Source organism: Loxodonta africana, chromosome 24 (genome assembly GCF_030014295.1).
Source record: "Loxodonta africana isolate mLoxAfr1 chromosome 24, mLoxAfr1.hap2, whole genome shotgun sequence".
Lineage (NCBI taxonomy): Eukaryota > Metazoa > Chordata > Mammalia > Proboscidea > Elephantidae > Loxodonta > Loxodonta africana.
Genome location: NC_087365.1, coordinates 59,514,912 through 59,529,901, shown reverse-complemented (window position 1 = coordinate 59,529,901; position 14,990 = coordinate 59,514,912). Strand labels below are relative to the sequence as shown.

The following is a 14,990-nucleotide window of genomic DNA, read 5'->3' as shown; positions in this document are numbered from 1 at the left end:
GACCCCCTTTATTTCCCTTTGTGGATATAAATAGAACTAGAATTTTCTTAAATCTTTTTATCCTTTATTTTCCTTTGAAGGTTAACTGGTAGAATTTTAAAGTAACTTATGTTTCAGAGAGAAAAGCCAAAAGGGAGAGGACTTACTGATGCAGCAGCATCCTTGATAAACCAAATTAATAAGCGATACAACACCAAGGATGACATAAAGTCTACAAGAAAACTAAAGGAGTCTTTGATTGACAGGTATGTTCTTAAATTTTACACATGAAATGTTCTGTCAGATGTAACTAAATTCTTTCCCATAGTTAAAAAAGTTTTTAACATATGTTCAGATACTGTAACTTTCCAGTAGAAAACACACATTTTTACTTGTTTACTTTTATAAATAATAGCAGTTTAAATTTTTACAGGAAGGGAACTAAATTTGAAATTGTTCTAGCGTCAGATCACATTTTACAAAGTATCAGGAAACACCATATCGATACAGCATACCGTTTCAGAAATAATCTTTAGCATGTAGGATTTTAGAATTGTATTTATTTAGTGTAGTAATGAATAAAACTAAATGTATTTTAAATACATTGTGTAATGAAATATGAAATTTAAATGAGCTGAAATGAGTTATTTTTATATAGTAAATATATATTCCTTGTTTGCAACCTTTCTGAAGGTTAATTATTTTCTCATTACAAAATGTCTGTTTATAGACTGCCATTAACTCTAGCCTTACTGTATGGCATGAAAAAAACAACTCTTATCAAAGGGCCATTTATTTTTAATTGGTTGGTACTTCCTGCTGCATGGATGACTCAGCTGAGAATTGTTTAGGTGCCATTTGCTATGAGTGAAGTTGCAAAAACATCACATTAGTGCTATCACTTTTTGGATAATTATAGCATATTGAATATGATTAGACCCAAATATGTTTTATCTTATATAAAGTGGCTTTTATGAAAAATATTCTGGTATTTAATTGATTTCTTTTTTTTGGCAATACCTTTTTTATAGTGGTTTTTCAAACAGATCTGATCTACAACTCAATAAGGTAGGTTTCATTTGTTTACACGGAATCTGTAGTCAGACTCAATACTAGGTTGTAAACACTGAAATAGAAGAGCAGGAAGATAAAACTAGACTTGATGTTTTCAGAATATTGATAAATGGATTATAACAACCGACAAGTTTAGTGACAAATACTCAAAATAATCCCCTAACCTTTTGTTCTGCTTTTCAAAGAAAGTGCTTCTTTTATACATATAAGCACAATATTTATACTTTTTTGGTACATATCCTGATATCCATGCTTTTTTCCCCAGCTGATCCCATCTGTCTGCCAGTCAGATCCTTCTGAAGTCCATATTTTTGTTAAAAACATTTACTATTCATCAGGCTTAAAATAGCAACCAACTTTGATTTACTTCTCAAAGTTACTTTTCATCTCTACTTTATTTGTAAACTCCTCTCAAATCTTACCCCTTCTGTCCATGCCAACCTCTGTTGTCCTAGTTCAGTTCTAATTTCTAATCCCTGGGGCATGACAATAGCCTTTGTGTAGCTCTTTTTGTCTCTAGTATTTCTCTGTGCCAATCCATTTGCTACAGTCAATACCAGCTTTCTTCTTTCTCAAGTACAAAGCTTCAATCATGTTCAGAAACCTCCTTGTGGTCCCTGTTGCTTACTGAATTAAATAGAGACATAGGCTGGCTTGCTAGTCCCTTTAAAAGGTGGTCTTATTTTCTAGTATTAGTTCCCTAGACAAGTCCTTTGTAGCTGAAATGTGATAACTTGAGGTTCTCTGAAATTTCTTTCCTAACTTTGTTTTTGTTTATCCTTTTTTCATCCCCGTTTGGAAAGAACTCTGGACTGAGTCAGTAGGTGCTCTTACCTGCTTTTCTGATTGTCAAAGCCTTATCCCCCCTTACAAGCTCTGCTTCGGATTCTACCTTCCTATGAAAACTTTTCAAGGTGCCCTGCCCCAGAACCCAAATGGGCAAAAAGTCTGAATCTGCATGATAATAACTTTGTGCTTTTTTTAATACACATTTTTTATTTGGTATAGAAAGACTTTTTTTTTCTTCCTCTTCTGTCTTTTACTAGAGTATAGCTGTTTTGAATCATGTTTGTAAACTCCATAACACCTTTAGTCATCTTTGCATCCTCTTCAACACCTTTGCTCATCTGTATATCCTCTATAACAGCTAGCACGCAAAGGATGAATTGAACATATGTACCTAAACACTGGCAAAAAGCATATTGGAAAGAATAAGTCAGATAAGTGATAAGAGAAGTAGTATATTGAGAAGTGAACTTTTCAGACTAATGCAAATAATTCTATATAAAATAGCCAAAAGAAATAAAGGTGAATCACAAATTAAAATGGATATTTTATATTTTAATATTTCCAACTACTGTATATTAACGTATTATTTCTGATCAGTAATCAAACAGTTTAACAATTTTATTTGTTAATTATTGGTAAATTACTTTAATAAAACACAATATTAAAATTTATTAAACTTCTTTTCTCTCCTCACTACTTTTTGATCTGGTTGAATATATTCTGAGCTGTAGATATATGAATAATCTTACACATATTTTTTTCCTTAATACTAATTGATAACCTTTCAACTCTCTTATATAAGGTCTTACGTAAACATAAGCCTCTCCCAGAGTTTTCTACTTAAGTGTTTAAGACAAATGAGAGTCTGAAAAAGCGAACGTGAAAGTAGAAGCACATTTGTTTTGTGATTCTACAGTCACCCCCTTTCAGCTTGGGGAGAGCATACCAGTGAGAAGGTCGTTTATCCGTATACATTAATGTTCGTGAATGTTAAGGACGAAGGGTCTTATATTTTGTATTAGCCTTCTACAATGCTTTCTATTATATTTTTAGTTAATATTTGTTGTTAGGTGCCATTGAGTCAGTTCTGAGTCATAGTGACCCTACGTACGACAGAACAAAACACTGCCTGGTCCTACACCATCCTCGCAATCGTTGTTATGGTTGAGCCTATTGTTGCAGCTACTGTGTCAGTCCATCTCGTTTAGGGTCTTCCTCTTTTTTGCTGCCCTCCACTCTACAAAGCATGATGTCCTTCTGCAGGGACTGATCCCCTGTGATAACATGTCCAAAGTATTTAAGCCTTCAATAAGTATGAATACTTAATATTTTTATTAAATTTACATTAAGGAAAATGTTACATAAAGCCAGATTTATATTACTGGAAAATACATGAAAATTTAATTGAATATGTTATTTATCAAGTATAGTAATGTAAAAGTTTGGATGGTTTTATGTAAACCTCTTTTGTATCTAGGAAAAGGTTCAGAAAAAAAGTTTCAGACAACTGAAGACTACTTACGTTAATGTCACTTCTGAATGCCCATTGTAAGTAATTTTTCATAAATCTTTTCATTTTCTTCATACTTGAAGAGACTGTATTTATTGTATAGTGGAGTCAATGGTTTTCTTTGTTTTCACAGGAATGATGTTTACAATTTTCATTTGAATGGAGCTGATGAACCTGTTATAAAACTTGGAGTAAGCTAGAAATCAAGAGTTATTTTGCATTTAGTCATTAGTTTTATTTATTTACCATGCAGTTATTAGAGAGTATACTTTTAGCTTTGCATCTTTTTGTAGCTGTGTTTTAATTTTTAAAACTATGTAATAATGTATTTGGGTAACAAACCTAGGTATATTTAGTTTCTTTTGGAATAAGGTAGAGAAAAATGAGTAATTATGGGGGAGACACTTTACTCAGACTACTTTATCAAGAACATCCTTTTTACTTATTGATGAAACAATTGTAAAACAATTATTTTCATGTGTTTTGTTTCTAGTATATTTTATGGTATTAGCTTTCTTAGATATAACAATACCATAATGTATTTTAGTAATCTTAATTATATTGTCAAAAATTTGATTCTATGAAGTGATAGAAACCAGATTTTACGTTTACTTTTTTTTTTAGTTTTTATTTACCTTGTTTTGACACTAAGAAATCTTTTTTAAATGTTTATTCACAACATAGGTCCAGGAATTTCAAGCTACAGCTAGAGAAGCCTATGTGGATAATTCAATAAAATTGTAGGTGTTTTTATTATAATTTGCTCAAATTAAAACGTACATATCTAATTATCTCCTTTTATTTCTTAAATACCTCATCCCAGTCTTTCTGAGAGTTTTTAACATTTGAGAAGAGTGAATAAAAATGCAACTGCCATGATTACTTCCCTTATGGTGCTGTTACTTCAGCATTTACTTCTGAGATTACTTAATTTGTGGATTCTGTGCACTTTAATATTAGTTATATATTTTAGATGATAAATCTGAAAGAATTTGTTAGTCCCTTAATCCAATCTCGTTATTTTATAATTAACTGAGATCAGAGAGGATAAGTGACTTGGCCAGAATTATATAGCTGATCAGTAAAAGAGTAAGGCTGAAAACCCATGTCTAATTGTCCAGCACATGCTACCTAAGATACATATAAAGGTATTTTAAAATTAATACATATTTTTGTTTAAGGGTAGGTGTAAGGAATCATGATGAACTTGAACCTTCTCTGAAAACAAAAGATAAAAGAGTAAGTCATAATAGCCAAATACACCTATTAAAACCAGTGTTTCTTTTCATCATATTTTAATGCCAAAGACTGTCATAGAACCAGAAAACAAAAATATTTGTATCATTTTTTCCCGTCTATGAGATGACCTATGTCCCCGTTGTGGTTTTTCTTATGGTCTTTGAGCTGTTTGTAATCATCTAGTAATAGAAAAGGAATCCATGGGTGGTACACATGGTTAACATTCTTAGCTACTAACTGAAAGGTTGGAGGTTTGAGTCCCCCCAGAGGTGCCTCAGAAAAAAGGCCTGGTGATTAACTTCCAAAAATCAGCCGTTGTAAACCCTGTGGAGCACAGCCCTACTCTGACACACATGGGGTCACTGGGAGTCAGAATCAAGTAGACAGCAGCTGGTTTTATTCTGTTTATGGACGTAAGCTGTTTTGATTTAACTTTAATTAACAACAGCAAAATATAAATCTCCATCTTTGAGCTGGATTTCTGAGTGACTTTCTTGGATAGCTCCTTAATGCTATGTAGATTAGAATGTTAAGAATAAGAAGTTGGTTTTTCTGATATTGGCTTAACTTACCTTGCATGACATATAGTAAGATGCATTTCTTCATCTATTACAAGAGTCCTTTTTTTCCCATAGATTATAAAAAATCATAAAAAGAAGCATCTTTTTAGTGATACAGAAACAGATTACAAATGTGATGACAGCAAGACTGATATCAGCTGGTTAAGAGAACCAAAATCCAAACCACAGCTAATAGACTACAGCAGAAATAAAAATGTGAAGAGACATAAAAGTGGGAAACCAAGTAAGAAACTACTTTTTAAAGGAATGTTGCAAATGACTTTACTGTTTCACCTATATAAGGTGCTTTGTTGGTTGAAAGTATATTTTTGTATGTTAACAGTGTTTATACCTAAATACCATAATGAATGTCAATAATAGAGTGAAAGCAGATATATAAAAACTGTATAGCTGTTGTGTTATCTTGTTAGTTTTGGTAATATGGTTACATTTCTTTTATAATAAAAATAATGAGTTACTTTTTTTTAAGTTAGACCTTAGGGGGGCACAAAGCACACTTTGCTCATAATCCTTGGTTCGTGACATACTCTTATCATTTGTTCACTCACGCCCCACTCTTATTCAGTTATTTAGTTAGTTATATTGAGTAAAATATTAAGTATTCATGAACTCACTACCCTAAACCAAAACCAAAGCTCAGATCTAACTAAACATACACATAAATATAAGTATCTGCCATGCTCAACACAAGTTTAAAAATACATGTGTATATATTACACAGAGATGCACACACAAACTTTTTAGGAATTCATAGATGCAATAAAAATATATATAACACAACATTTGTCGATTCAACATATTTTACACGTACACTTCAGTGACACTACATATATTCTTCGTGTTGTACAGCCATCACCAGTGTCCATTGCCAAGTTCCCATCACATAAACAGACACTCAGTGCTTCCTAAACAATGACTCCCCTCCTCCCCTCCCTCCTGCCCCTGGTAACTACTAATGAACTTTGGTCTCTATACATTTGCCTATTCTAGATATTTCGTATACATGGCATCATATAGTATTTGTCCTTTTGTGATTAAAAGTAGGTTTTTTGAAGGTTTTTTTTTTGCCTAAATCTTCCAGAAAATGTTTTCCCAACATATTCCTTCTGCTTTTTTTTTGTGATGGAGAATCTCTTGAAGTAATTTTTAAGAGTTAGAGGTATAGGTTTTTGACTAGAGATAATTATGATTTTCATAGCTTTACATCAATTTTAGTGTTTATTAATGCACAGAAATGTTATATAGTCCATTTTTAAAAAAAGACTTAAGATAACTCTGAGTATCTCGATCAAAGTTATATTTGTTTTAAGGGAATCAGCTGCTATTTTAGTTCAGGATATATGTGGTAAGGAAGACTGGGTGGTTGTTTAAAGAGAAATAAAAATAATATGAAAGATAGAAATAGATCATGATATATAAAAGGGACATCAGGATTATCATATATAACAGGGACAGAAGCCTGAAATAGCAAGTGAATTGAGGGAGCCCAGTAATTTGAGGTCTTTGGAACATAGAACACACTTGTGGACAGATGGTGACTGATGAAGGTGGACTTGGAAGCAGTGGGGTAATTCATTGATGTATTATAAGCCAGGGAGAAACATGACAAGATTCACATGCCTTCAGGGAGATTAATGGCCTAATGGGAAGATGTACAAGTAAAGACATTTACAACAAAGTGAAAGATTGGAACTCTCCAGCAGATGTTAAATGTTGGAGTACTTTAGCAGTAACTTATAAAATTGAACCTGTGAGTGAATAATTTGTCTTAAGTGAGGGAATGACTACAAGTCCGTATGTATGAGCTGGCTTATTGCTCGTATTTATTTGTGGACCTACTTTCCAACAATGCTTTGCTTTCTTGGCTTACATAATTCCATTTCTTAGGCTTCAGAGAACATTTAGAAAGATGACACTGTATCTGAAAAGCAAAAGAGGGAACAGGGACCTAAGCTACACTGAATAATGTGGATAAGTCTTAGAGACATAATGGTGGATGAAAAATAAAGCAAGTGATAGAATATTGCATATAACATGATACCTTTTTAAATAAAGTTCATATTGTTTATAGATACATACCTGTGAAATGAACCATTATTTTTTTAGAGCAAGTGAATGAGAAACAAAAATTTCAGGGTAGTGATTTGATTACCTTTTGCCAGGGGGTGGGGTGAGGGGCGGGGGTGGTATAGAGGGTGGCATGAAAGTGCACGTAAGTAGATTAAACGTTATTCGTAATCTAGGTCTTAAAGCAGTAGATTCATGGGTGTTAACTTTATTACTATGTTGTATATTCTCTTGTATGTTTAAAAAGCTTTATAAAATCGAGGAGGAGAAGGGAAATTGATCATTGATAGCATACCGAACACTGTACAAGTTAACAGTGTTGGTTTAGCCTCAAATCATCTTGAAATTTAAATTTTTGAATGCGCTTAAAGATGTATTCTTGTTTTTCTTTATGCTTTTTCATTTATATATGGAGAAATATTCTAATAAATCTTAGTTCTTATCTATTTGAAAAGTTTAACCTTATTTTTCTGAATTTCAGGATCATCCTTAGAAAGGGGACAACCAAGACATAAATTGGTAAAGCCAAGAAGTTTGTGTTTAAAATCCCTTTAAAAATTATTTTTCTCATCATGTAGAAATAATTTGTGTCATCTCAGAATTAATTTTTCCTTGTTATCAGTTGTTTTCCATAATTGTTCCTGCCTCTGAACACTTTCTCCTGTCTCTTCTGTCTTTTTGAATCAGGTTGGCCTTATTTTGAATATGATTTATTCTGTGGTTATAGATATTTTTATATCTGTGTCTTCTTTTTTAAAATTTAAGTTAGAGAATAAATATCTGGCCTCCTAATGATTTAGTGACAGGGATCAAAAGGTGGTAGAGAAGATATTTGAAATGGGAAGATAAAATTCAGTCTTTTGGGGGGGTATCAATCAGGAATCTTTTTATTACTATAATTATGTATATCTTGTCACAGTGCCACTTTTATAGCAAATAGCTTGTAATTGTTGTGTATCTCAAATATTGGTTGAATAACATTCAGGAATTTTTCTCCTAAAGACACCCAGCAAAAACATCACCAAAAAGATAGATGAGACAGTTTCAGATGGGCGAACCAGACTTCCACGAAGAGCAGCAAAAACTAAAAAAAATTATAAAGATCTCTCAAATTCAGAGTCAGAGAGTGAGCCAGAAATTTCACATCCACTTGAAGAGAAATTACTAGTAAAGGTAAACAGATACAATTCGGATTGATGATAAACAAAATGATCTTTAAATAATATATAGTACATATTTGTACAAATGTTAAATTTACTTTGCCATTTCTTTTTAAGACTTTATCTTCTATATGAGAAAACTTTCAGACTAATTTTAAAAATTGGCCCTTAGGCAATATAATGCTAAATTTTATAATAACTTGGCATTAGTGTTACAAAACAAATGTCTGACTATAATAAAATTATAACTTTGATATAGTATTTTTGTAATTAAGAGAATTACTTGATGTTTCCAAAATTTTGTTAGGAAGCTGTGGATCTTTTTCTTGAATGAAAGTAAAAATATTGTGATCTGAAGTTCTTCCTATACATGGCCCTACTGTGTCCATTCCTGACTTCTTCCATGTATCTCTTAATACTATGGACATGTTCCCAACCACCTATTCTTGAAAGGTTTTTAAACAAAGTAAACAACGTAAAGTAAAATAATAATAGTGCTTACAGTGTGCCAGGTGCCATTCTAAGCACTTTATAGATTTTACTTTTTATATTCTTATAAGCATGATAGGTAATCAGTACTATTATTATGATCCTTATTTTACAAATGAGAAGTTTGAGGTTTAGAGAGGTAAAGGAACTTACCCCAGGTCATTCAGCTAGGGAGTGGTAGACTGGGATTTGAACCCAGAGAGTCTGGAAAACTAAAGGTAGGTCTCTACCGCTACACTTGGCTGGTTTTACATCCTCAACCCTCCGTTTCCCTTGATTAGAACGTTATCATTCACATGGAAGACTTTAAGGACTTCATAACTTATTTCCACATTTTCTGTCTTTTTTTTTTTTTTTTAACTTTAATTTACCATACACATAGTCAGATAAGGAAACCCTAGTGGCATAGTGGTTAAGTGCTACGGCTCCTAACCAAAGGGTCAGCAGTTTGAATCTGCCAGACACTCCTTGGAAACTCTATGGGGCAGTTCTACTCTGTCCTATAGGGTCGCTATGAGTCGGAATTGACTCGACGGCACTGGGTTTGGTTTTATCGGTTTTGTAGTCAGATAAATCTTCCTAGGCCACCTGTCATCTCTTCCCTCTTCAAAAAAAAAAAAAAACACTGAAAGACATTCAAAGCATCAAAATACCTTTGGAAGCTTATTTCCACGGTTCCCCAGTGTATACTCAGAGCTGTAATGTCAAATAGAATAATCCATGATTCCCCAACAAGACCTGTGCTTTTCTTCTACCTGTTCCCAGGATGTCCTCCTTGCCCCTACCGTCTTCCTTCACAAACTCCTGAGCATCTCAAGTCCATGAAATCTAGCACCATAAAACCTAAGGCCTCTTTCTGGCTGCTTTGAATGCTTATAAGATTTTTTTTTTTTAATCTTTCATGATATTTATTATAATTGCCTATATATTCTGTTTTCCTATGAATTTGTCTTATGCCTTCTAGTGTATTATAAAGTCTTTCTGTGCACATAGCTAGGCCCTTGTTATGCCTGTGTGTGGTAATAGAGTGTTTTGTATATAAGATATTTAATAAATATTTAACATAATATAATTAGATTGCTTTGTATGTCCAAATATAAATATTTCTATTCGAGTGTAATTCGAAAGTTTTCAATACATTTAGGAGGAAAATACCCATTCCAGAAGTAAAACCATGAAGCCGCCAAAGAAACCGCAGAATGCTTCCCCTGCTGAAACACAAAAGAAGCTACCAAAAGAGTGGGAGAACTCATTTCTAGTAAAAGATGCGGTAAGAGACAGCAGCCTTGACTTCTCCCCTGCATCTTCATCTGGGTCTCCATCACCTGTAGAAGTAATGAGAGGTATAGCATTTTATTTTCCTTTTAGCTGAATAATTTCCTGTAATTTTAGTGATGTGAAAATATAATTTCAAAAATAATTTTGAGGGCATGTATTTAAAATTATAGGTAGTTAGAACTTCAGTTTTAAACTGGTTAATGCCAGTAACTTAGGTTTTGCTGAGTAGACTTGGGACAGTGTTAAGATACTGGAGTTTTCCATATTAGGAAGTTAAAATGTTCCAATATAAAAAAAATTATATATGAATTATAATGTAAAAGCACAAATAAATGTGTAATTTTAATGTTTTAAAATATATTTAAAACATTTAAAATAATATATTTTTATATATTTAAAAACATGAAAATAATTGTGGGGATTTCTATGTTTTCTTTTGCCATTTCTTTGACCGAAGTCTCTAAGAAATATCCTCATGCACTCTGTGACCCCATAGTGGATTATGTTTACGAACAGTTGAGGTTTTGTTTTTATTTTAGAAATAATTGGCAAAGAAAAGTTCATATTCTTTGGCACTCTGGCATATATATATTTATCTAGAACAGAAATTATGAAAATAAGTTTGTGCTTTATATATATATTTTTAGTTTCTTTTAAGGGTATTTTAAAGCATCTCTACATGTTAATCATTTCAGTTAAAATTCAAGACTCAAAAGCTTATCAGTTAACATACACTTCCTCTAAAGTAACTGTTGCATTCTTCCCTGGAGTGTTTTCCTAGTGCTGAGGACCACTGTCATTTCAAATAAGCACATATTAAGAAGACAGATAGACTTGTCCTGATTTGATCTCAGACCTGTCTGTCAGAAAATTCATTTATACTGACTTATTGTAGCAATGGATTTCCTCATTTATACATGAGGGATTTAGACCCAGTCTCTTTCAGCCATAAAATTCTGTAAATTTTTAAAATACATGATAGTATTGGCTATGATGGCTAAATACTCAAGATGTTAATATTTAGACCATTGTCTATTCCAGTTCATGCTATAAATGTTTTTGTTTGAAATGTTTTCAAAGTTTTTATGATTACACTTATATTTTAAATTTGGCCATAAATATTTTTCAAAGAATTATAAAATATTTTAAACAACTTTTGTCTTGATTTATTGAAACTTTATCCTTTTTAAGTACAGCTAAGATTTGATGATTTGATGAATTTTTGCAATCTCAGAATTTGAATTATTGATGCTATTTTTAAAGCAGACATTGATACTTCAGTGATAATACCTGCCATCTGTTTTTTGTTTATGTGTTTTGTGGGGCAATATAGGTATAGAGAAAATAACAGAAAGGGATTTTACTCAGGATTATGACTGTGTAACAACAAAATCTGTATCACCTTCTCCAAAAAATGTATCACTTGAGTCCTTAAATAGTAAAAATGGAGTTGGAGATTCAATAAAGTCACCTCAAAGCAGTGAGAAAAATTTGCTATGTGCAAGAGAAAGTTACTCACCAATTCCACATCTACTCTTTTTGGTAAGAATATATATTTCCTTTATCAGATATATCTGAAGGGACTAACTTGCCTATAATCATAATCAAGTATGTGTTGTTTATTTACTTAAGGATTGGGGTTTGGTCTGGATGTTGGGGGTAAAATGTAAGTAAGATACAGTTCCCAGCCTCAGAGAACCCAACACATAAACATAGCAATATGGGAGGAGAAATGTGACAAGAAGTTCTCTGATATGAATGATCACTTCCAAAGTCTGCTATCAAAACGACAAACATCGTTTTCTAGATTCAAATGGACTTTTTCCTGCAATACAGGCACTTCTTTCAGATTTTATCATAATTCAGTTTGTAACCTCTAGTTACTGCTTAAGAGGTCGGCTGTTAACCAAAAGGTCATAAGTTTGAATCCACCAGCCACTCCTTGGAAACCTGTGGGGCAGTTCTGCTTTGTCCTATGGGGTCACTACGAGTTGGAATCAACTTGATGGCAGTGGGTTTTTTTTTTTTTTTTGGTGGCACAGTGGTTAAGCACTCAGCTGCTAACTAAAAGGTCAGCAGTTTGAACCCACCAGCCCCTCTGAGGGAGAAAGATACGGCAGTCTGTCTCCATAAAGATTAATCCATTGCTGTCGAGTCCATTTTCATTCATCGTACAACTGCCCCATAGGGTTTCTAAGGCTGCAGATCTTTATGGAAGCAGACTGTCAAACATCTTTCTCCTGTAGAGTGGCTGGTGGATTTGAACTGTCAGCCTTTCAGTTGGCAGCCAACTGCTTTAACACTACACCACCAGGGGTCCTTAAAATATATGTTGTTGTTGTTAGGTACCGTTGAGTTGGTTCTGACTTATAGCAACCCTATGTACCATAGAATGAAACACTGCCTGATCCTGCGTCATCCTTACAGTCGTCGTTATGCTTGAGCCCGTTGTTGCAGCCACTGTGTTAGTCCATCTTGTTGAGGGTCTTCTTTTCCGCTGACCCTCTACTTTACAGAACATGATATCCTTCTCCAGGGACTGATCCCTCCTGACAAAATGTCCGAAGTATGTAAGACGCAGCCTCGCCATCCTTGGCTCTAAGGTGCATTCTGATAGTACTTCTTCCAAGACAGATTTGTTTGTTCTTTTGGCAGTCCATGGTATAGTCAATATTCTTCTCCAACACCACAATTCAAAGGCGTCAGTTCTTCTTCGGTCTTCTTTATTCATTGTCCAGCTTTCACATGCATATGATGCAATTAAAAATGCCATGGCTTGAATCAGGCACACCTTAATCTTCAAGGAGACATCTTTGCTTTTCAACACTTTAGAGAGATCCTTTGCAGCAGATTTGTTCAATGTAATGAGTCTTTTTATTTCTTGACTGTTGCTTCCATCAGTGTCAATTGTGGATCCAATTAAAGTGAAATGCTTGACAACTTGAATCTTTCCACTGTTTATCATGATGTGGCTTATTGTTTGGTTCAGTTGTGAGGATTTTTGTTTTATGTTGAGGTGTAATCCATACTGAAGGCTGTGGTCTTTGATCTTTATTAGTAAGTGCTTCAAGTCCTCTTCACTTTCAGCAAGCAAGGTTGTATCATATGCATAACACAGGTTGTTAATGTCTCCTCCAATCCCGATGTCCCGTTCTTCTTCATATAGTCCACCTTCTTGGGTTTGCTGAGCATACAGATTGAGTAGGTATGGTGAAGGGATATAACCCTGACGCACACTTTTCCTGAGTTTAAACCACTCATTATCCCCTTGTTTTGTCCAAACAACTGCCTCTAAATCTATGTACAGGTTCCTAATGGGCACGATTAAGTGTTCTGGAATTCCCATTCTTTGCAGTGTTATCCATAATTTGTTATACTCGGCATAATCGAATGCCTTTGCATAGTCAATAAAACACAGTAAACATCCTTCTGGTATTCTCTGCTTTCAGCCAGGATCCATCTGACATCAGCAATGATATCCCTGGTTCCGCGTCCTCTTCTGAAACCAGCCTGAATTTCTGGCAGTTCCCTGTCAATATACTGCTGCAGCTGCTTTTGAATGATCTTCAGCAAAATTTTGCTCGTATGTGATATTAATGATCTTGTTCAATAATTTCCGCATTCAGTTGGATCACCTTTCTTGGGAATAGGCATAAACGCAGATCTCTTCCAATCAGTTGGCCAGGTAGCTGTCTTCCAAATTTCTTGGCATAGACAAGTGAACACTTCTGCGCTGCATCCATTTGTTGAAATATCTCAATTGATATTCTGTCAATTCCCGGAATCTTGTTTTTCACCAGTGCCTTCAGTGTAGCTTGGACTTCTTCCTTCAATACCATCGGTTCCTGATCATATGCTACCTCTTGAAATGGTTGAACGTTGACTAATTCTTTTTGGTATAATGACTCTGTGTATTCCTTCCATTTTCTTTTGATGCTTCCTGTGTTGTTCAATATTTTCCCCATAGAATCCTTCACTATTGCAACTCGAGGCTTGAATTTTTTCTTCAGTTCTTTCAGCTTGAGAAACGCCGAGCACATTCTTCTCTTTTGGTTTTCTATGTCCAGCTCTTTGCATCTGTCATTATAATACTTTGCTTTGTCTTCTGGAGCCGCCCTTTTAAATCTACTGTTCAGTTCTTTTACTTTATCAATTCTTCCTTTTGCTTTAGCTGCTCGATGTTCAAGAACAAGTTTCAGAGCCTCCTCCGACATCCATCTTGGTCTTTTCTTTCTTCATGTACGATGTCCTTAGATGTCATTCCACAACTCATCTGGTCTTCGGCCATTAGTGTTCAGCGCATCAAATCTATCGTTAAGATGGTCTCTAAATTCAGGTGGGGTATACTCAAGGTCGTACTTTGGCTCTTGTAGAGTTGCTCTGATTTTCTACAGTTTCAGCTTGAACTTGCATATGAGCAATTGATGGTCTGTTTCGCAGTCAGCCCCAGGCCTTGTTCCGACTGATGATACTGAGCTTTTTCACCATCTCTTTCCACAGATGTAATCAATTTAATTCCTGTGTGTTCGATCTGTTGAGGTCCATGTGTATAGTTGCTATTTATGTTGGTGGAAAAAGGTATTTGCAATGAAAAAGTCATTGATCTTGCAATATTCTATCATTCGATCCACGGCCTTGTGTCTGTCACCGAGGCCATATTTTCTAACTACCGATCCTTCTTCTTTGTTTCCAACTTTCGCATTCCAATCACCAGTAATTATCAATGCATCCTGATTGCATGTTTGATCAATTTCAGGCTGCAAAAACTAACCAAAATCTTCAATTTCTTCATCTTTGGCTTTAGTGGTTGGTGTGTAAATTTGA

The 14,990-nt window shown here is 34.1% G+C and overlaps 1 protein-coding gene across 1 annotated transcript in view; it reads left to right on the top strand.

The window, feature by feature from the left end:
• SYCP2 (synaptonemal complex protein 2) overlaps positions 1-14,990 on the top strand; it is an 85,241-nt gene that overhangs the window by 48,839 nt on the left and 21,412 nt on the right. Inside the window, exons 23-33 of the mRNA XM_064276441.1 lie at positions 118-245; positions 1,011-1,047; positions 3,320-3,390; positions 3,486-3,543; positions 4,037-4,092; positions 4,534-4,591; positions 5,227-5,395; positions 7,721-7,758; positions 8,242-8,412; positions 10,033-10,231; positions 11,500-11,708. Of these exons, the coding sequence (XP_064132511.1) occupies positions 118-245; positions 1,011-1,047; positions 3,320-3,390; positions 3,486-3,543; positions 4,037-4,092; positions 4,534-4,591; positions 5,227-5,395; positions 7,721-7,758; positions 8,242-8,412; positions 10,033-10,231; positions 11,500-11,708 (1,194 nt within the window). The remainder of the gene's footprint in view (positions 1-117; positions 246-1,010; positions 1,048-3,319; positions 3,391-3,485; positions 3,544-4,036; positions 4,093-4,533; positions 4,592-5,226; positions 5,396-7,720; positions 7,759-8,241; positions 8,413-10,032; positions 10,232-11,499; positions 11,709-14,990) is intronic.